Source organism: Notothenia coriiceps, unplaced genomic scaffold, assembly GCF_000735185.1.
Source record: "Notothenia coriiceps isolate Sejong01 unplaced genomic scaffold, NC01 NC01_scaffold00004071, whole genome shotgun sequence".
NCBI lineage: Eukaryota > Metazoa > Chordata > Actinopteri > Perciformes > Nototheniidae > Notothenia > Notothenia coriiceps.
This window is the reverse complement of record NW_011336772.1, coordinates 127202-149311: the sequence shown is the minus strand read 5'-3', so window position 1 is coordinate 149311 and position 22110 is coordinate 127202. Positions and strand designations below refer to the sequence as shown.

The 22110-nt window shown below is 42.5% G+C and overlaps 3 protein-coding genes across 7 annotated transcripts in view; 1 reads left to right on the top strand and 2 right to left on the bottom strand.

The window, feature by feature from the left end:
• The window catches only part of nhsl1b (NHS-like 1b), a 52961-nt gene extending 48174 nt beyond the window's left edge, over window positions 1-4787 (top strand). For all 3 annotated transcript variants that reach the window (XM_010767139.1, XM_010767140.1, XM_010767138.1), the window contains 2 exons: window positions 346-478; window positions 3166-4787. In XM_010767139.1, coding sequence (XP_010765441.1) covers window positions 346-478; window positions 3166-3991 — 959 coding nt within the window. In that variant the 3' untranslated portion in view covers window positions 3992-4787. The remainder of the gene's footprint in view (window positions 1-345; window positions 479-3165) is intronic.
• A 3837-nt stretch (window positions 4788-8624) lies between these two features.
• Window positions 8625-12079, bottom strand: hebp2 (heme binding protein 2). Of its 2 annotated transcripts, none has more exons than XM_010767135.1 (5): window positions 11993-12079; window positions 11635-11775; window positions 10629-10764; window positions 9783-9963; window positions 8625-9210 (listed from the first exon to the last, which is right to left on the bottom strand). In XM_010767135.1, exons 2-5 carry the CDS (start codon window positions 11710-11712, stop codon window positions 9030-9032), a joined length of 576 nt encoding a protein of 191 aa, XP_010765437.1. In that variant the 5' UTR covers window positions 11713-11775; window positions 11993-12079; the 3' UTR covers window positions 8625-9029. The 2 variants fall into 2 exon arrangements, with proteins under 2 accessions (XP_010765437.1, XP_010765438.1); XM_010767136.1 differs by having other exon boundaries at window positions 11635-11738; window positions 11993-12074.
• Window positions 12080-12743: 664 nt separating this feature from the next.
• Window positions 12744-22110, bottom strand: part of cmtr1 (cap methyltransferase 1) — a 12623-nt gene continuing 3256 nt past the window's right edge. For both annotated transcript variants that reach the window (XM_010767133.1, XM_010767134.1), the window contains exons 6-24: window positions 21281-21352; window positions 20841-20935; window positions 20506-20578; window positions 20234-20432; window positions 19658-19776; window positions 19385-19481; window positions 18440-18572; window positions 17731-17910; window positions 17587-17643; window positions 17436-17493; window positions 17226-17294; window positions 16819-16950; window positions 16259-16384; window positions 15872-15963; window positions 15701-15769; window positions 14551-14598; window positions 14350-14462; window positions 14109-14217; window positions 12744-14028 (exon numbers count right to left, since the gene is read on the bottom strand). In XM_010767133.1, coding sequence (XP_010765435.1) covers window positions 13893-14028; window positions 14109-14217; window positions 14350-14462; window positions 14551-14598; window positions 15701-15769; window positions 15872-15963; window positions 16259-16384; window positions 16819-16950; window positions 17226-17294; window positions 17436-17493; window positions 17587-17643; window positions 17731-17910; window positions 18440-18572; window positions 19385-19481; window positions 19658-19776; window positions 20234-20432; window positions 20506-20578; window positions 20841-20935; window positions 21281-21352 — 1977 coding nt within the window. In that variant the 3' untranslated portion in view covers window positions 12744-13892. The remainder of the gene's footprint in view (window positions 14029-14108; window positions 14218-14349; window positions 14463-14550; window positions 14599-15700; window positions 15770-15871; window positions 15964-16258; window positions 16385-16818; window positions 16951-17225; window positions 17295-17435; window positions 17494-17586; window positions 17644-17730; window positions 17911-18439; window positions 18573-19384; window positions 19482-19657; window positions 19777-20233; window positions 20433-20505; window positions 20579-20840; window positions 20936-21280; window positions 21353-22110) is intronic.

Below are 22110 nucleotides of genomic sequence, written 5' to 3'. Positions count from 1 at the left end.
CAAGTGTCCAGAAGAGGATGCTTTTCATGGTGGTAGGCAGAGGGGGAGGAGCTCCAATCGTAACAGAGGGGAGGGGAACGGATCTAGCGAGGGGGGGGGAGCGTAAAGTGAGACTGCCTGCAGCGGCTCAGGCAGTCGGAGCGCGGACGGGGGAGGAGGAGGAGGAGGAGGAGGTGAGAGGAAGAGGGAGGGAATCTGGAGACAGAAAGAGAATGTAAGAAGACAGTCCAGCAGCTCCTCCAAGCATCTCACAGACAGCCGGGTTAATGCGACGGGCCGGTGTTGAGGGAAGTGTGTGAGTTCACTCTCTTGTTAGTGTGTGTAACTTGGATGTTTCTCTCTCAGGTGAGGTGTTCTTCTCCAGCACGGCTGAATCGTCTCCGGTCCCGTCAGCCAACGGGGCCTCTGAGGAGAAAATGGTGACCCCGACTCCCACCCGGCCCCGGACCACAGAGGACCTTTTTGCCGCCATTCACAGGTACAATGGTGCTTCTTATTTTGTGTCTCTTCTTTACACACTCCAACTTCTTCCCTCTGGACCCGCTTCAACTCCTGATGTATAATTGATTCCACTGAGCTAGTTGTTTCCCCCCTCTAGTATGTTGTCATTGTGTTTCCTTCCCCCTCTTTCTCATAAACCACAGTATATCACCTTGGCTCCTTCTCCCCCTTCGACCCATGATATGTCTTCTTCCCTCCCCCTCCCCCTCCCCCCTCCTCTGCCCTCCACCTCTCAGTCATAACTTTACTCAGCGCTGTCCCGTCTGGAAGCATCCATATCTGTCAAACAGCCGCTCTCTGGGGTCTTCAAGCCCTGAGTGGCTTTTCCTGTTTCTGGTCATGGAAACGATGCGAGAAGCCACACAAGTCGGTGCCAGTCATATTTTGATCAGGTCTGCGTTAGCGAAGTCACATTTGCGTTGCTCCTTCTCAGCACGAGAGACAAGGCGGGTGCTTTATCCATTATTTATCTACTCGACACCCTCGGGTCCTAATCTAGGTTAGAGGCCACCGGAGAGATTTGTCTTTCTCCCTCTCTCTTTTCTTTCCTTCTTCTACACGCTGCTCACTGACATATATTGCATACGTGCTTCAAAGGGAGCTCACGCATACATTTCTCATGCAGCCCGCCCGTTTGTGTTTCACGTGCAGCGGCAGTCGGGGTTCTCTTGAGCATCACAGGATTTCATTTCACAGGGTTTTATTTCACAGGGTTTTATTTCAGCGACAGATTGCCGATGTATTTATGGTGCACGCGTCACGTGTACAAGTGCGATTTGTTGTGCACTTGAATTGGATGGCAGTATTGTGTAAGCATGTGTGGGTAAACCTAACACTGGGACTTTGTTTGTTTAGCACTTATGTTACTGCCTCTCTAGTGTGGAGCATCATTTGACAGATTGTTTATATGCAGGGTAGTGAAGACTGGAGAAGAATGAAATGTAAACTTAGCTATTTACATTATATCTTTCATTCAATTATAATCCATTTGTGACATTTCAATTTAGTAATGAATATAATATACGTCAGAATGATCAATTTGATATACTTTATGTTTTATAACATTTATCTCAGTAGATGTTTCTTTTTCACATTTCCTGTCCCCCTCTTACCTGTCCAATACTTTCTTTCCCCCTCTCATTTCACCTCCATGTTGCCCCCTCGCTCTGGGAAAACCTAGAATGAAATGCCGTTACAGCTGCAGCCATAAAATACAACCTGTCTGGGGGGAAATCCCCCAAAGCAAATGTAATACAGCCGGGAGAAGGAAATCGATGGAGCTCTCGGAGACGGGTCTTAAATTGCAGCCTTGTTTACTTCTCTATAACGGGGATTGGTATAACCTCCTCTCCTGTGTGGCCTTATATTTGTCTTCACCAACCATGAGTTCAGTATGGAGCTAAGGTGTGACTGAGTTCAGGTGTGTTGGCGTGTGTGTGTGAGACGGTCTTATGTAAGGCTGATGGGCTAATGTGAGCTCACAGGGGACGGCGCTAGACGGAGGTTGAATTTAGGGCGCAGACACTTACAGTGTTTCTAAACCATTCATACCCTCTCGTTTGACCTTCAAGAGTATATTCTCTACACGTTTGTTGTCCTTCTTCATGGAATCATTTCTTTCTGAGGATTAAACATTTGTTTCTCCCACTGCTCCTTTGACTTTTAGCATCAAATGGCTCTCACAGAATCTGTATTCATGCATTTATCTCTGTCTCTCCTCTCCTCTCTCCCTCCCTGTGCAGAGGGGGCATGCAGAGGGTGGGTTCCTCCTTTCTAGAGAGGTGCGAAGTGGCAAGTAGCCCCTTCCCTATAATTAGCAAACCACCGCAGTGGCACTACCTCTGGATTAGCAACAGAGACCCCACAGTGCAGCCCCCTGGACCTCAGATTATTAACGCTGTTTCCCTGCTAGCCCTAACCCCCCCTGTATTCTGCCAGTTGCTGCTTTATGGCAATGCTTTTGCGCAGGAGTTCCAGCCGGTGTAGGCTGAGTGAGTGGTGCAGTCAACCACTCTGATACCCCCTGTTAAGAGGAGGCGGGATTGTCACTGTGTGATTAAAACTGCTTTGGGCACCTTTCCCAGTTTGTGTTTTTGATTCATTTCAATGCGCTGAGCTTTTCTGCAGAGCTGCAGCGTCTGCAGCTTTTCTTCTAAAATCTCTTTAACCAAATGTATAACTATTTTTCTTACGACCTCCTTTTCTTTTTTGGAGCATCCACGCCACTCAATGCTTATTGTTTTACCTCTTTAAGATGTGTGCTGTGACGCATAATTGCTGGGGGCAGTGCTGACTTATGGCAAATATGGGACAAAGATTGCGCCACGTAGGCCAAGTTTTTTAAGTTAAATCTTTTTTTTTTTTTGGAACATCTACACAGAAGCAAAGACCAAACTGGGCTAAGCAGGCTGCGTCCTGCTCAGTTGTTATATGAAATCCCATACGCTGCAGCCTCATTTGAATGTGAATCATTGGATCTGATGATTGCTTCCTGACAAACTGCCCCTAACTCTTGCATTTCTTCTTGCTCTTTCATCAGTTCAACGATTAGTTTGCCCTTAAATGATCTAACTATATCAATTCAATAACCATCCTTGCAGTCACTCGCTCACTAAGCCACATTTGTAAAAACGTGTCAATAATTAGATTTTCATCTTATCCTAGGTCGAAGCGGAAAGTCCTGGGACGCAAGGAGACGGAGGAGGACAAGTCCCGGGCTGGGAGCCAACCCCAGTCTCCACCGGCCACCCCAACTGGGGGCTCCCCGGTGATGGGGTCCCCGGGCATGGTGTCCCCGGGCATGGCGTCCCCGGGCATGGCGTCCCCGGTCATGGCGTCCCCGGTCATGGCATCTCCGGGCATGCCGTCCCCGGGCATGGCGTCCCCGGTCATGGCGTCCCCGGCCATGATGTCCCCGGGCTCGACGTCCTCCTTGCCCCGCCAGACAGGCTCCATCCAGCGCAACCTCCGCAAGTCCTCCACCAGCAGCGACACCTTCAAGGCCCTCCTCCTGAAGAAGGGCAGCCGCTCAGAGACCAGCTTCAGGATGTCGGCCACCGAGATGCTTCGCTCCACCGGCCCTCGCACCCAGCGAATATACTCCGAGTCAGCGTTGGACTCTCCTGCTGCTTCTCCCTCCTCACTGGGGTCCCCAAACAGCCCCTGCAGCTCCCCAGGCCGCGGGAAGAGGGCAACAGATGAGTGGAGCCGCTACGACGCGTTTTCCCTGTCCTCGCCGACGGCATCGACCTATTCAATGAGCGGGTTCAAGTACGGGCGCTCCCGCACGCCGCCTTCTGCCGCCAGCAGCAAGTACAACGCCCGCAACCGAATGCTCAGCAGCCCAATGACAGTCATCTGTGAGCGGGAGGGGGAGCTGGCTGAGAGCGAGTACGGAGACCCTGCAGAAAGTCTGTCCGGACCCTCGGCGCAGACCCTGGCTGTACTCAATAACTCCAATGGCACTTTATCTGGAGAGAGCAGAAGTTAACGAGCAAGGAGCGCCCCTTAGATACAGGGAGCTAAACTCTATCATCATAACCAGGTAGCAGGCAGGAAGAGGAGCCAATAGTTGGCCCTCTGGACAGAACTTCCTGTGCCACTCCCCCTCAAAGCCCGAAGGGGTGGGTGTCAGGTGCTGATGTGAGGTCAGAGGTCACCCCGTCATGGACAGAGCTGAACTTTATCTGAAGTGGACTGGTTGTGCTGCAGCTTTTCATGGATTCTCACTCTGTCCTTCGTTTCACATTTGTGTTGAAAGAAAAGTGTTTCTTCTACACCTGGTGTTTTAAGTATGTTTTCCATTTGTTTCGCTGTTTTCTTTTACTGTATCATGTCCCTAACACGCAGGACCTCTTACGTTTCTTTGAAGAACAAGGTTGGGGTGGTAAACTAAGATGAAGTGAAGGAATTGAAAAGTAACTTTGCTGCTGTGGTGCTACGTAGCTTGGCAATTGGAAAGAGTGGGATGTAGACGCTCGACTTGTGAACCTCCTCAGCTTCTGCTTCTCTTCTGTTGGCTCTGGAAAGTGTTTGAATGCACCCCCTTGTGCAAGTGTTGGCTTCAAACAGCCCATAACATTGTGGAAAGAACGAGAGGAAGTGGTACGACAGAGAGCACCACGATACCTCTTACAGGGGACCTATCATGCAAAATGCACTTTTGTACATTTTTTATACATGTTTATACATTATACATGTGTCACAAAACCCAACCCTCTCTCTTTTCCTCCATACCCAAATCTCTAAAAACGGGGCTGCAATGGATCTGATACAGACTTGAAAATAGTCTGACGTCAGTGACGAGGAGCTCAACCTATATGGCCAACTCTCCACCAATCAGGGGAATGAGAGGTTGCCGTGGCATGGTAACAGCATGGTAACAGCATGGTAACATGACGCTCGCAACTCGGCCCCCTCCTTTGCAGGGGGGCGTGGTCAGCTGCAGCCAAAGACAGGGTGGAGGAGAGGAAAATAGTGCGAAATGAGGCATGGCTAAAATGCATGATCTGTTTGGTATTTTGAAAAAGAACAAGTATAAATATACCTTATATAGGTATGTCCCTACAATATATTATTCAAATATAGCATGATAGGTCTCCTTTAAGCTGTGGTTATGGCCAGGTTTTGCTTCTTGTTCTTAGGTCAGAGCTGTAGTTTGCAGAGCTGGTGTGTTCAGTGGTCCGTAGAAAGTGCAGAGGGCTCAGAGCTTCACCTAGTGATGGCCAGGAAGTCAAAAGCTGTGAAGTTTAAAAGACACCAAAACAGAAAATGTGTTCTAAAAACGCTCATAACATTTTAGTTCATAGATTTTGCATTGTTCATTGGTCCTTTTCTTTGTTTGTGACTTTAAAAACATGTTTTAAAGATTGTTTTAATAACCAAGTGATGTCATGACTTGTGTTTGGGAGTTCAGTATGAATCTATACATAAAGAGGGGATGACATTAAAAGAGAAGCTTATGTTACTGTCCGGGTCTTTTAGTGTTCAGGTTTGTTACCAAAGAGCTGAAAAATTATCTGGAAGTGAACACAATCTGAGTTTGGCTTCTCTAACACCACGCGTTGCGGTCGAGTCGTCGCTACGACCTCCTAGAAGCTTTTTAGGGCTCGAATGATTTCTAGAATGATGTTAACATTTCTGCTCAGTTTATCTTTTTGCAGTTTTATATGATTCTGTATGTAAATACATAGAGGACTTTTAAGTAACATTTTGACTTGTTTTCAAAGACTGTACATTTTTTAGAGCCCAGCGTTTTCTGAAAGGGAGTGGTTTCCTATTTGTAGATTATTTATTTTCACATAGCAGGGCTGCAAAGGTGTTGCGATCTTAGTTCACCAGAGAGGTGATGGGGGGGCCACATTTACTGCGCTGATCCCTCCTGGCTGTTTCCTTCTTTTAAAAGTGCTTCATATAACAACAAATGCAATCATGTCAATATTTGTGCTAAATCCTTCAACTGCCCTTAATCCTTAGCCATGCAAAGCCAGCACTGGTGCTCTCAGCTGAGTAAATGTGGTCTCTATGGAGTCATAAAGTGAGGAGACAGGCGTGGGACTTCCTAACCTCCTAACAGCCATAACACCCCGTGGGTAATCACCTGTGACCAAAGTGTGTCTCTGAGACCTCGCTCGGCCATGATTGAGCACTTGGGGCTCCGAGCTTTGTCTCAGGACAGGAAAGCGTCTCAGTCGCAGGCGGCTTGTGAAAAGACACGACAGAAAAAGTACTTGGGGAGGAGCTGCTGAAGCTCATGTGTATGTCTGTGTAATAAAAACAAAGTGATATTTAAAGAGATGGTTTCTGTCGATTTTTTCTATAAGTGTGTGTGAGCCATCTGCCAAAACGCAAATCACAGTCTCATTAGTGCCATTGCCATGACACCCACACTCGTCCGTCAAGCCCCAGGGGGCCCACTCCCCCCACCCAAAGGTTATCAGTTATGTCTCCTTCTGGACATCCTATTAGGACACACTCATTCACAGGCTCGACCCATAATAGACCTATCCAGTGACTGCAGAGTGACTGCCCACAACTCACACCCAGACCAGTAATATGTGGATCCCTTCACAGAAACGATGACCGCCCCTCAGTATTTATAATGAAGTCCCTCCACCTCCAATTCAGCAGTGTCATCTGCTCTCTGATGCTGTGTCCATCTTGCCGTCAGACCGAAATCAATACAAATTCCTCCCTGCTCAAATATATGTAAGGGTCCCCCCATTATGAAAAATTTCACTTTTTTGATGAGGGTCCCCCGTTGAGTCAGGAAATATGTTTAGATAAGGGTCCCCTAAGAACTTACATTTAAGATAAGGGTCCCCCCTATTATATAAAACATTTATTTACATAAGGGCCCAAAATATATATGTATATAAACATTACATCTTTTAGATAAGGGGCCTACCTACGATAAAACATTTTGTTGTTATAATTCAAGTAACAATATACACACGCTAACAAACCAAAATGTCCATTTCAATCCCACCACTCTCCCACCCAACAACCTGTACACCAGTCCAGAAAGTACAGTTTTTGATAAGGGTCCCCCTTAAGTCCGGAACCCTCTTTTTAAATATAAGGGTCCCCCCTCTTTTTGATAAGGGTCCCCCTTAGATAAAAAAATATTTTTGGTAATGATTCCCCCTTACTGTATATCCAGAACAAACTTTTAAGATAAGGGTTCCCCCCTTTAACAATATCATAGAATAAAAAAAAAAAAGCTTGATCACAAGGCTTGGAATAACATCAAAAATGATTTACCCGTCCTTTTTCCTCCAATATATCTGACAATTATTTTACATATATGCTGACTGAAGTCCTCCACCAGGCAGGAAAAAAAATACACATGTGTTTAAATGTTAGCACCATTATACATTTGCTATCTGTAGCATAGTTTCACCTCACTGAGCAGGGACGGTGAGATTGATCTGACCGGCGAATAACAGATATATAGTGTGTGTTCAGAAGATAAAAAAAGATGTCAGATCTGCTGAGTGTCTGAACATGATATTGGGAACATTTCTGCCACAAATAAAGACAATGACTCAGCAGACCTGAACCAACAAGGGAGCCAGAGGAGAAGGTGAGAGAGGACGAAGCTTACAGTGTGGAGTATATCACCATGCTAATGAAAGGTCTCACTGATCAGTGTGTGGAGGACGGCCTGCACTGTATCCCCTGCAGATCAAATACACCACCACACTCCAGTGAAGATGGAGATACAAAATATCAGAAAAGTCAATCATTTAATGCAGAGGTATATTTATTAATAATGAGATCATACATTTTTACATTCTTAAACATCATATCTCCCACGATTCATACTTCAGTGCAGTGCTTACGTCACCATTCCCTCATCAAGTACCATGCCGTTTCCTTTCTGCAGGATTCAAAACACAACTTCTAGTATATAATGAGCTCTTCATAAAATGATTGAGGTAATGCACACATTTGTTTTCTTGATTTTGCAGGCATGACTGGTCTAGATTTAAACCAACTCCCTCACTCATCACAACGAGCGTGATAAGGTGACAGCAAGTGAAGTCTGAGATCAGATTTACCAAGGCACCTTCACAGCAGGTACACTGACTGATAAAGGGAAAACCTGCTGTCAGAGTGAAAGGAGAGGCTCACAGCAACACAATACGAGCATTTCTACATTGAGATGGGCTCTGTAAAGATTCCTCTTGTCTACACTGGATGCCAAGAGATTTCTTTCTGGGGTGATTTCAATGCAAGTGATGGCAGATTTCTATTGTATGTTTTAAACAAATATCTCTCTTGGCGTTTAACTAAGGGTGTAGCCTTTTCTGAGCTGCAGTAAGACAAAAAGAAACCCTTTAAATTGGAGGATAGGAGCCTAATTACACTATCTCTGGCTGTTAAAGCATCATATTGGTTATGGCTCAACTTCGATTGCATTTGTTCGCAGTCGTGCATCCTTTAGCGTTCTCTTGGCAATTCGAACAGACAAGAGGAACCATTACACTGCAATTATTGCTTTCAAACATTATTTCAAACTTTATTTCATCAGTCTTTTCATATTACTATATAGGTAAACACAAATTAAATTCCCACATAACAAATCAATTTGTAATAAAATAATGAAGAGGCACTTGTGGTTTTTGTCATGACAAGACGCACCAAATGAGAGGAATGTTTTCGGACTAGTTGGCGCCACCTACTGGTAATATTGAACTATTGCATGCAGTTTTTCCCCAGGTGTTTTTTTTTTTTTTTTTTTAATGCTATTGTAATCATTTGTTAGGACTCTTTGTCACGACCATCAGTAAGCCTCCCTCCTCCTCAGTAACTTTTAGTCAAAGGAAATAAAGCACAATACACAATCAGACAAATGAATATAATAATAATATATACAAAAAGTATTTTGTCAGTATGACCTTCCATTTTGTTCCACATACAAATACACAATAGGTAAAAAATTTCCCTCATGTATTTTTTGTTCTTCCATGATATGGTTATTTAAAGCTTGTAGTGGTCAGAGCTTAGTGTAAACTTTAAACATATTATTCCTGCTCCTTCAGGATCCACACCTCGTTCCTGCGGTGGGTGAGTTTGAAGGGACTGTCATACCCGGCTACGTAGAAGGGATGGTCGACGTATTGAACTGCGTCCCTCTTCAGGCTCTCAATAAGTTTCAGAAGCTCTTCACGCTTAATTTTCTCATTGGAGAAACCCCCATATGTCCTGAAACAATAACAAATTATCTAAACTTAAAGGTCACCTATTATGCAAAATCGATATGTAAAGAGATTCTGAAAGTTTCAGGAAAAAAGATTCTCTCTCTTTTTGTCCTGATCCATTTATATAAAAACCTGTCTGAAAATGAGCTGATCAGATTTTGGCTTCACTTTATGATGTCATAACGATTTTTTTGTCTTGTGTAACCATTAGCCAATCACCAACCAAGGTAACTCCCCCCCCCCCACCTTATCACCTGAATCTCCTCCTAGAGCACCATTGTGTTCTTTTTAACCAAATATCTCTCAGAGGGGCGTGGGGAGTGGCTCCTTATTTTCATCTAAACTTTGTAACAGACAGAGAATCAGCACTTTTGAAACAGAGGGGATTATGGGATGCTGCAATGATCTGTTTGGTGTTTGGAGCCAAACACTTCAGAGACATGTTTTGTATATATCTGAGACCTATAATATATTGATGAAAAACAGTCCAATAGGGGACCTTTAAGTCATGCACCTATGTTTCCCTGAAATGAGAAAAAACATGTATTATCAGTCGGTGCCTAAGCTGTACTCTACCTGACATAAGCTGTGAACTCTTTCCGGTGCTCCACAAACAAGTCGGGGTCGCTCGGCTGCGGGGGGGCGTCCTGATGCTCCTCTGGGATGTAGAAGGACACGGTGAACCGAGACTCACAAGCGGGGCCGGCTCCAGGGTCCACACGGCACGACACAGGAGCCGTCATCTCCACTTTCACCTCTGACAAACAAGGCACAATCACAACACGTTTTAGAGAAAGGGAATAAAAGACAAGCAGAACTCACATCTGCCTGCGAAAAAGTTATAAAAGTATGTGAGAAATGTTCCGATTTGGTTGATGATTGGTTTGAAATGTATTCTATTCAGCGAAATGTGTAAACTATGTGTAAGTTGCCAGCTGGAGGATCTTCACTACATAAAGACACCTGAACAGATGGTGGAAACATAACACAATGTGTGACAGATGTAGATTAAACAGCAGGTTTACACATCAGCCTACACTGCAGTACTCAGTTCACACAATGCGTATTCTCATAAATAATGCTGCTGTAAACTGCTGAGTCAGAAAAGTCAGGAGGTGCGGTTTGAAACTGCAGAGCAAGCACTAAAGTTAACTTTTTCCTCAGCTGTCTTATCTCCATGCCAAAATCCTCCATAACTTCCTTCTGCCACTTTAAACATTATTTACCTGACTGATTGTGTTTTATCAAGTTGTTTTTTTTAGGTTTAAGGATCTAACACACATTTCTTTAACAATAGCAAAGAAAAACCACTTCCACACTCCCTGAATAAGTACAAACAGAATAAATAAAGATGTATACAGCCTTAGATCAGGCTGTACATGCTTTATTTATTATACAACATTAGGACTGGATGAAACTCACTGTTTTGATTGTTGCCTTGAATGTATTTGAAGAGCTTGCGGAAGCCTGCGCCGAGGGCCGGGTCCCATTCCATACCACTCAGGGTGGTGCTCACCCAGTTTGTGGCAAGGTATGTGCGGGTCTCATAGTCTTGTCCCTGCAAAAACACTCGTTATAAATTCATCTGTTGATTCATTTTTTCGATTACCAATAGATCAATAAAATACCAGAACCCAGTGTACAATGATCCGTTTACAACATACTCTGAACTGATCAGGAGCCTTGCCTGTATTTCCATAGGGATTTTTTATCCATGTAACAAACTGAATGTGTATGTGTTACTTTAAACTATGAGCCCACATATTTTAATATAAAAGTTTTCATATGTCACCTATTTTAGAAACATGATATACAAATAAAGTTTCAAAAGTTGATCGCTCATCAAAACTATTACTGTTCTCCCCCTCCAGCATTACAGAACCTGACTGAATAGAGATTTAGATCTGCAAATGTCATATTTGTTTCACACTCTGTCCAAAAGTGACTTAATATAAATTAAATGCAATAAATAAAAGCAGCAAGTTCTCACAGTGGAGAATCTGGAACCAGCAAATGGTTTACACTAAAATTGAGTTTCAAAACCAACTGATTTTCTGTTGATCACTTTGAAAATCATTCACGACAAAACGACATACTCAAATATTTCATTTATTATAAAATATTTAACCTGTATTTGTAGTAGTTCATATATATTTATCATCAACGTGTATTTTATAATCCACACTAGCCTTGTCATTATTATTGCACTGTTTTCAATATAAATTAGTCTACTTTTTACACATTACATCTGCATAACCTGCTATACGAAACATAGAGATTGTGCATACGCTGAAGGTTTGTCACTTTAAACTGTATTTTTCGACATTTCAGCACTACCTTTACTCACATATTCAAAGAGAACAATCCACATCAGGCAAACATTTTACTGTCATTTGATTTGACATAATGACAACTGAAAAACATTTACCTCTTTCTTCTCTCCTTCTGTGTATTTAGGGTTCTGCAGTCCGGTTGAGAACAGAGCCTGTCCCACAGCTTTCAGCATGGCTGGAGTGAAGGTTGTCCAAACTACTAAGATTAAAATGTCGGTGAACTCGTTTTCCAACACCTGCAAATTAATTGTTCATGGAAAGGCATTACAAAACCCCACAGTAACACCTGTTACATCAGGTCACGAGACGAGAACACACCTTAGCTTATAAAACTCTGCAAATACATTCACTCAATAGTTCCGATACTGGGATGCAATTATTGACAGTACAAGATATTCTCACCTCTTCAGATGTTAAATTACTGAATAAATACAAATATAAATACATAAATACCTGTAACGTCAAACGTACTCCCACTATTTGCAAGGGTGTGAATCCAGCGCGTTTGTTATCAGAGCATTGCTTCCTGTTAAATAAAGCTGCAATCTGATTGGCTGAGCGAGTGGAACTTCAAAATAAGAGTCCCTATCTTTTGCGTCAACAACATCGTGTAAATAAAGAAAAGTTAAACTGAAGTCACCATTTACACTTGTTTGGGTGTTTTTGAATCATGCAACAACGCGGTGCAGGAATTGATAAAAAAGTATACGTTAAAAAAGAAAAGAATTCTAAAAAAAAAGAACTACTGTCAGGTGTCTATCAAAGGGAGGGGATACATTTGGCCGGCTGAAAATGCTGTTTTTTTTCATTAATTTGTGTACCCCTAGAACTTTTGCGAGGAAAAAAGAAAACTCCATATCCATCAAGATGTTTGGGCATGTCCTCTGGTAGGTACAACATAAAACACTTTAAAGTAGGGAAACGCATCATGAAGGGGTTACTGTGTACATCATTAGACGACATGGCCAGCGCTTAGACAATTATTGCACATTTGTTTACTTTAAAAACTGAAGTAAACTACAAACTGGGTTCAACATTATTATGTAATGTCGTGGACCTTTGTCAAAATGTAGTCATAATCTTTTTGTGCTCACTGATTGTATTGCTGTGTCTCTGTGTTAAATATAATGAAGTTGGCAACAAGGCACTCAAAGCTGCTTTATCCAGGCATAGGCGTATAAATGAAATGTTACCAGGCAGTTAAAAGTTATTTTTGGGAAGAGCATCTTCACCCATTTATTTACTACATAGTTATTTACATCATGGGGATTCATAGCTAACTTTACAAGAACAAAAATAAGTCATTTGCAGTATTTAAGAAGAACACAGTCCAGGCGATATGAGGCACAATAACAAAGGGGAGACGGAGTAAAAGCCTAAAACCTAACAGGACCCCTTCCAACTGTTTAACAAACACACTCAAACAAACAGGGGATAGACAATGTATGAACGAGAAATGTTACATCTATAACTCTTACGAACTTGAACAAAATGGTGAAAATAAGTCGGAAAATGATTGCCGTATTTGGGCTTAAGCTACAGTTTTGCATGAGTGATTACAAGGGGCCTGTTGGTGTGAGATATAGTCTCCATGGAGATGAGAGGTTGAGCAGTTGTAGAACAAGGCAAGCGCGACAGATATGGATGCATAGTTTAACAGCAGTAACTCTATCTAGCATTTTTCAAAATAGCAGGTGCATCTCTCTTGTCAAAGCTAATGTGATGTATGCACCCACACCCACCCACACCCACCCCCACACACACACACGTGAACACACACACACACACACACATGCAATGTATGGACATAAGTGTAAAAAACTTGATCTACAGGGACATGCAATCTAATGGAGGGATCCTTGCAGCAGCTTTTTGTCTCCATTTTCTCCTATGAAGGGAGACCTATTCGTTACTATCCATAGAGCCAAGGGCAGTGGAAAAAGGCAAAAAGGAAAGAGTGGTTTGTCGAATGTTCGTTGCTTACACACGGTCCAAAAGTCACTGCTGGAAATAGCAGCAAACAGTTCCTCCCCTGAGCCCCAGAACTCCAGTTACAACCTGTTAATCATTTCCATACGCTGCGTAATATATAGTAACAAGCGGGCCTTAACAATGGTTATAAAACAACTTACTGATTGATATTTACTTGGACAACAAAAACAGGGATTTATAAAAAACTAAAAGTTTATGATAGCTCTCATCAATGCATTGGTGGATTTATTGAATTGGTAGTATTTTATGAATCCCTCTTTAACTGTCGAAATAAAATCAATCAAGACTCTACATTCTCCACATGGTAGTGCGTTCTCTGTGTAGTTTGCAGCCAGTGAAGCTCCAGGGTTCTGTAAGCGTTTCAGGGCTGGTGGTTCTGGTGGACGAAGGACAGAACATCATCTTTGGACAGCTTCTCGGGGTCCATCCGTGTCTGAGAGTCGTGGACTATGACCCCGTCCACCCAGGCCCAGAAGTACCGCTCAGCGTGGCAAACACTGAAGGGGAAGACAAAGGAAGGAAACTGTTAAATCACATAAAGATGTTGCTATCTCAATGTGGAGAAGATGCTACAAACCTGAAGGGAGCAGCAGCGTTGGCTGGCATTTCATAGGTGGAGTCCTTGGTGGTCTTGTTGAAGAAGAACTTCATTTTGGAGTTTTTGCTGTACGCCATCGTCCAGGGCTCTGATGGAAGGAGGCGAAGAGACACACATATTTTTGAACATTTCTGAATTGAAATGTAATTATTTTACTCTGAGTATTGTTGAGGATTTGATTAAAGCAACTTAAAAATGTAGATTTAAGTGCCACTCATACCATTGACAGTCTTCACGACGTAAAGGCCGGTGGGAAGGAAGTGTCGGTCGTCTCTGCCCGTGTAGGACAGACGTGGGATTCCTCCTGAACTCTTCGTCACCTTCATCTCTAGTCTGTACGAAGAAAAGATAGTTAGAGAAATGTGAAACTTGGACTGATGTTATAAAGCTTAAATTCTCTAATACCGACATCCTGCCATACCTGACAAAGATCTTCTCCATTTCCTCCAGCCTGTAGACCTCCTTCACTCTGTTTGAGAAAATAAAGAAGTACCATTAAAGACATGTAAGATATAAAAGTACTCTCAAACTACCGTAATTTCCGGACTATAAGGCGCACCTGAATATAAGCCGCAGCAGCTAAATTGAATGATGTGTACATATATAAGCCGCACTGGACTATAAGCCGCAGGTGTTTTAATGTTTAATTACCATATGTAAGGGTTCGTGCACAGAGGGGATTGTCGGGAAAGAGATGGCTGTTTGAGGAAGCTCCCATTTATTAACATTTCAACAAACAAGTTGCATATTTGCATAACGTATTCAAGTGTTAGCATTTAGTGCAATAGTAGCTACAGAACATGTACTGTGCTGTGTAAACTGTACTGTATCACATAGCGTTTCAGACACACAAACTTTTCAACTTTCAAACTTAAACGGTGCGCTCCCAGCGCACGTACCGGCAGTGATCTACAGCAGTGGTTTTCAACCAGTGGTACGGGGACAAACTGTCTCGCTCTCGTAATGTCTGTCTGTCTTGCTCTCGTTCTGTCTCTCGTACCACTCTCGGTTCCACTTTTACTTTTGCGCGCTACCTGTCTCACTCTTTTCCGGCCTCCAGCTTTTCCTGCTGGAGCCCGCCGCTTAAAGGTGGAGGGCCGCGGACCGGCCATAGAGCCCATAGAGTTAAAGGTGGTGGACTGTAACCTGTAAAATCCATAGATTTAGGAGGTCCCCTAGTGGCCGTTAGCTGTAGATTAGCCGCACCGTTATATAAGCCGCAGCGTCGAAAAATGGCAAAAAAGGCGCGGCTTATAGTTCGAAAATTACGGTAATCAACTCATTAAAACCCGAGCACTGGACCCATATCACATTTTGTTTGAGCAACTAGTAAGTAGTAGCTATGTCACAATCTCAGCACGTGGGAGTGTATTGTTTTAGTGTCAAATAGACTTGCTGACCATGTTGGCTTTACGTGATCAGAAAATGTCACAGGGGGATTAAAGACTAAATCTACTTGTAAGCTTTGTGTTTACATTTCCATGACATTTGAAATGTTTTATGCGTGAAGCTTGAAACTATAAAAGATGACAAAGCACATTTAAAATAGTGAAATTCATTAAAATGATGACCTGATAGGGTTCATGTCTGGTCGGCTGGGCTTGGCCACTGCTTTGACAAACTTCTCAGCCATCTGGATCCTGGATACACAATGTACGTTATTTAGGAAAATACACAAACTGGCGTGAAAGGGAATTGTAATGCAATCGTAGGTCCATTTATTTGTGTGTATCATTTCCTACCGTTGGTTGAAGTGCCGATCTCTCACGTCAGTGCCATTCAGTATCAGAGCATCCATCACATGAACTGCGTTGATTCTCCGCTGGGCTTTGCCCTAAGGACCAAAGAAACTGTATTGAAACTTTTATATCTTTACAAATACAAGCAGCAAAATGCTTACTGAGGTGTTTTTCTAACAATATGCAACTGTTCTTTTTTTCACGGGGGAAAAACACTGAAAGCTCCTACAAATACAACTGAACTCAACAACCTGAAGCATGATTTTGGACACAACAAAAGTACATAGCATCTCATGAGAATTGTTGTTATTTCAGAAAAAAAAAAAAATAGAGCCGAGTTTAAAGAGATTACGATACCGGCTCCCATATTTCATCTGTTCTTCGTCTCACCTCGCCCTTTAGTTCTTGGACGATCTCCACACTCAGAAGTGTATCTCTTGGCAGTTCCAGCTTGAAACTCTCCAGTTTCCTCCAGCGCACTGGCAGCTTCCCCTCCCATATGTATATCTGAGACTTCTACACGAGCCAACAGGGAAAGCAGATAAAGAGATCAAAACAGGTTCATCTACAGGCTACCATGCTTTAAGGACATATGCAATCCTCTTTGCTCACTAGTAGCCCTCTGAATAAACTAATACAAACATTAGGGGTGAGTAGATTAGCCTTTCAGCGCTGCATTTGAATCTTTCCCAAAATCAAAGCAAAGCCAAGTGGAAGTTGAGAGGACAGATAAAGAAATGGGACGAGGTTTAAGGATTTGATGATACTGGCCTGGATGTTGAAATACAGTACATCACACATATAGGCTGCTATCTGATATCAAATATGTCATTCTTGAAAAAGACTTAAATTACATTTCTATATTCTTCAATATTATTAAATCTACCTAATAATAGAGGATTGAGCAGGTTGTGTGGAAAATACTTAACTACAGTGCTACATTGACTCACCCCTAGCGAAAGAAGGAAGATCTGCTCTCCACCTCCCACAATGCACCTGTGGTCAAGGATGTGACGCAACTTCTCGAGTGAAGTGGAGTTGAGAGGTGTGAGCTTTGTCTGGAATGACTCCACATCTGAGTTCTGAGGAGATATGGAGACACATTTTAAACCAGCTCATTTATTGGAGTTTTACTCATTTGTGAACAGATCAACAAAAAAAAAATAATATTTGTTTTGAAATCTGATTTTGAACCAGATAAATACTGTTTAGGATTCACCAAAGTGCAAAAAGCTGCTTCACTTTTTGATTTGACATGTATTATTAATTAGGAAGTAGAATCCTCTGACAGCCCACATTTATCAGCGTCCCCTTTTCTCCCAGTAGGGTTTCTTTAATCCCAGATGTATCCACTGACCTTTACCAGCTCGTAGAACTTTGACTTTGGGTCTGAGGAAGTAGGGGTGACTCTGGCCTTGTCTGGGACCTGGGGATGGGAGTGCAATGTATTTAGGAGTAGAATTACATAGAACAAAACTGCATTATTCAACCAAACCTATTGCTTCTATTGGATTGGTTTTATTCCGACTTCAATCTAGTAAATATACAACACAGTTTCTCCACTCACCCCCCACAGTTTCAGGCACTCCTTCCTAATCTCTGCCTGTCTCGTCTCAGAAAGAGTCCTAGAGGAACACACGTCACATAATCAGTAAAAGCAAAAAGACTTTAATGTCATACAGATGAATGCACACAGAAGTACAAGACAGCTCACTCACTGGTCTACAACGAAGGCGTGGATCTTAGCCAGGGCCTTGATCTGGACCACACAGAGGCTGCAGTGAGAGTAAACACATTTCTGTCAGCCATTGATTCTGAAATAAAAAGGTTAACAGGCCTTTGTGAATACTGTGTGTCTGCACCTCTCGTTGGAGTTGACCATGAACTGGTAGAAGTCTGTGTCTTCCTTGATGAGGCTCAGAGGAACCACCTCCGTGACGTCAGTGTCTGTGTTCCTCAGCTGGTTCAGTTTCAGGTTGACTCTGAACATGTATTCTCTGATGGCGTCTGCGCCGGGCTTCAGACCACGGCACACTACGTACCTTCAGAGCGAGAGAGGGACCAGTTTAACAGATGCAAGACCTTTCTGTGAAAAACTCTCTCTTGTAAGAATGAATGAAACATTTGATCCATAGCAGTGTTCCATTTCAGTTGGGTTGAGACTTACTGAATATTACTTGACTTTTAAAGTTGAACAAAATGTCTGTCATCAAGACATTTTTTATTTCATTATGGTCTTTATGATAACTTTGATTGGCCTTTGCACAGCCACGTTTTGTGTGAGGCTGAGGCTAAATGATCCAGTAAAAAGTGATATGAGGGAAAGTCCATGTTAGGATCACATGATGTTTTGAAGAGTAACGGTCAATATGCTTCTTAATGCCTTTATGTAGTCATGTAGTTTACAACAACAACAACGTTTTGCACGTATGTATGATTTATATTAGAGAACATGCAGATTATATAAATTAAGAAAATGTGTTTAAAATACAATAATTACCCTGTCAATAAACATACACAAGCAACAAACTCCACATAGATTTCTAGCACATGGTGTACATTCACACACACCTCTCGGAGTTGGCCGGCCTGCTGGTGATGGGTTTGAAGAGAGAGATCCTGTCGAAGGAGAGGTAGAGCAGGTAGATCAAACCCACACTGAAGGGAGTGAAGAGGTCAAAGGTCTTGCAGACAAAGTGACCACCTGGAGAAGCAAAAAGAAACTGGTTTATTCTAATCCTTAGCGTAAACTAACAGAGTGCAGAGGTGAGTATAACATCATGAATAGGATGAAGGTACTAGGGTTGCCAGAAACTGACCATGATCAAAATCGATTATTATTCGGCAGCCCTGGCGAATAATAATCGATTATTCGACCGACACCCCACCCCCCCGTGGGAGAGAAGAAAAAAAAACTCAGTCAAAAGGAATTCCGTTGTTTTCTTTACTGGAACATGTTTAACAGTACAAACAAAATAAACGACAAATAAAAAAAATGATGCAGCTCCTTGAACTCTTTTTACCTGCCGCTTTGTTCATCTTTAGTCGCACGTGTGAGTGAGAGGGGGGGTGGGGGCGGGGGCGGTGTGTAGCGTGCTGCTGCAGCAGCAGTCTACTCTGCACGCAGGCTTCCTCCAAGTTTACAGTAAAACCAACTGGTGGTGTGACCAATGGCCATTTACAATTATTAATACTATTATTAGCATTAGTCTATATTTTGGTTGAAACTAAGCCAGAAAAAAAAAAAAAAAACATAAATAATAATAAAAAAATATATAAATAAAATCGATTTTTAAAAATAATATTCGATTATGGAGACTGTAACGAATATTCGAATAATCGAATAATCACTGGCATCCCTAGAAGGTACGTATAACAAGACTGCACAGAAATGCTCTCATTAGTTTCCCAGAGTTTTAGGGACATGTTGAAAGGTTAGGAGCTACAGCCAAAGTGTAGAATGTCCTGATGGACAGGAAAGCTGACTGATTCATTTATGCACATGAATACACACACCTGTCCTGAGTGTGGAGATAGCAGTGAGGAACTGACAGAGCAGCAGCTGTTTGCTCAGGATCTCCTGGATGTTTTCCTGGCCTTCCACAGAGAAACCCTGCCAGACACAGTCAGTTAGGAAACCAAAAGTGATCCAGTCAGTACAAAGAAACCCCAGAGAGCAGGACTTTGTAACCTTATCTTCTGCTTGATATGTATATCTAAGATACTTTGCTGCAGAGCCGGAGCTACAAATAAACCCCGCAGTAAAAACTAAAATAGAATTAGTCTCACCCCATCTGCCATGAGGAAGTGCATGCCTCTTCTCTCTGTGCTCTCCAGGACGAAATTTCGGAAGGCGGTGATGTTTTCTGGCCGAGTGATGTCTCCGTCCCCATCCACCCCTCCCTCACCTGGGACACACAAAGGTCAAGAGTTTGTCTGAATCATTCATCACCTCAGACGTGACTGTTTTCTCTCCTCCTCTCTGAACGTGATTATTATTATTATGTATTTATTTCAACAAGGACCATGCACACAGCAACAAACACTACAAACATTGCTTAATCTCCATCACACAAACGATTATAAAAACTTATTTAAGTACAGGTTAATAAAATAATACATAGTACAGTTCAAATATCTTATTACAATACAGTTCAAATGGAACAACTCAGAGGACAGTGTAATTAATGACTGGTTGCTTAATATCAATTTGTTTGCACCATGAGAGAATGACTTAGTGTTTTGGTGGCGGTAAATGAAAATGCAGATTGTGCAAAGGCAGTGCGCCTCAGAGGGACGGCGAATTCTGCATTTAGAGCAGATCTTGAGTTTCTGCAGCTCTGCTCATGTGATGTGCGTGCGTACCGTAGTAAGGCTCAAACAGCTCACTTGGAGCCGCAAAGAAATCTTCCAGTTTGAAGTCACAGGGTCCTTTCAGCGTCATGCCAAACCCCTTGGCGTGCCAGCGCCTCCTCCACAGTATGTACTCTGAGAAGCCTCCAGGCCCCGCACAGACGTCACCGAAGTACAGCAGCTCGCCCTCGCGGTCCTTTGTCAGAGGTTTCTGCATAATGAGAGAGGTTTGTTTAACCATGTGTTTGTAAAGGTCTCTGTGAACCTGCTGCTGACCAACTCACCCCTTGTGAATCCTTAGGGTTGGTAAACATTTGGTCGAAGCAATGGTCGATGTTGGACATTTTCATAGCGGCTCTGAATAGAGAGAGACACAAGAACAGCTTGTCGTTAGTAAAAGCTGGAAACTATTAGTCAGATTTTATTTCCTGATATTATGTACAGATGATATATACAAATGTTAATTAAGCGTACATTCTTTACATTGCCATTGTTCAAAAACTGCTATTAGTAATTCATCATTTGAGTTTTTTCAATATGTAAGCAGAGCAAGTGACTTACACAAAATGACCCACGTTAATAACATGACAGCTCAGCTGATAACCGCCTACGTACTGACCTGTTGAGGAAGATACCTCCTCTGATCGTCTCGTAAGGGTTAGAGCGTGTCCGTGCTCTCCTCATCTCCTCGCCCTCCAGGTTATCGAATACTGTCTGAACAACAAACACACACCGTGGTTAAACAACTCAGGTAGATTATAGCATTATGATTTAGATGTATCCGGTGTATGTGGACATTCACAGAGCTTCACACAAAGAAGAGTCCATTGATAAACTCATTCACCATAGTACCATGTTGAAAAAGGGATTCCAGTAGTTTATCAGAAGAGGAAACAGACAGACACTTAGATGCAGTAGTGAACTCTTTTGATTGCCTAGACAGCACACATTCACACTAAGATGTTCATCATAGTGTTTCATATGTAGGTTCCTGTATAGACAGTTCGATGTTTGTTAATAACATTTAAAAAAGCATAACAATTTGAAGTTAAAGCTCACCTTGCACCTTAGAAGAGTGTGCAGGAGATCTTCAGTGCAAAACTCTGTTTCATCCTCAATCTTAAGTTTTCTCTGTAAGCAGAAAAAAAGAAGACTAAGAACAAAACGTACACATTTGAGGCAAAAGAGGGCGCTTGATGCTACAGGGCTTTCAGCACCACACCAATTCCATACTTGCAGACCGCTTCTTCAGGTGTTTTGCTTTCAAAAAGAGAAATAAAGCCAATTCAATTCGTTTAACTTTAAAGATCAAAGGCCTCTTCAGATATTGAGTGTTATCAACAAATATATCTTCTTGTAAAATATCCTGAGTTGTTTTGGTAAAACCAGTGTTCTCATAAGTTAATTAAAGGTGTGGTAGGTAATTTTGGAGAAACCAGCTCGAGTGCGCTAGAATTTGAAAATACACAGCCGGAAAAAATCTGCCACTTCCTTACAGAGCCCCTCCTCCAACACACACGGACGCGCACATGACCAATGAGGGCACGAGATAAGTTTGTGCACAGATGGAAGGCTGACAGGCAGGTAGGCCATCCATTTATTTGAGCCGGGCCTTGTTAAAGCACTTAAGATATTCATTGCTATCAGGATGTTAAGAGCATTCCATGGAATATAACAAAAAGTGTATCTCGAGCCGGTTTCCCAAACTTACCTACCCCACCTTTAAATTAGCAGCAAAAATGCACTTGAACTTGGCCCCTCACCCTCTAAAATCCTCTGTGCCTGTTATATAACATATATCTGCAGACTTATGGGTGAAACGCTTACAAAGGTGAGTGAAGGTATTCTACTTTCGAACGTATTGTTGATCTATATAAAAGAAGCAAGAT

Bases quoted from the DNA above. Each gene is read 5' to 3' on its own strand.
- hebp2 (XM_010767135.1), bottom strand. From the start codon at position 11,712: ATGCTGAAAGCTGTGGGACAGGCTCTGTTCTCAACCGGACTGCAGAAC. The intron at 9,964-10,628 runs GTGAGTTTCATC...CTTGTTTGTCAG, and splicing joins TCAAGGCAACAATCAAAACA to AGGTGAAAGTGGAGATGACG. The intron at 9,211-9,782 runs GTAGAGTACAGC...TTATTGTTTCAG, and splicing joins GAGTTCACAGCTTATGTCAG to GACATATGGGGGTTTCTCCA.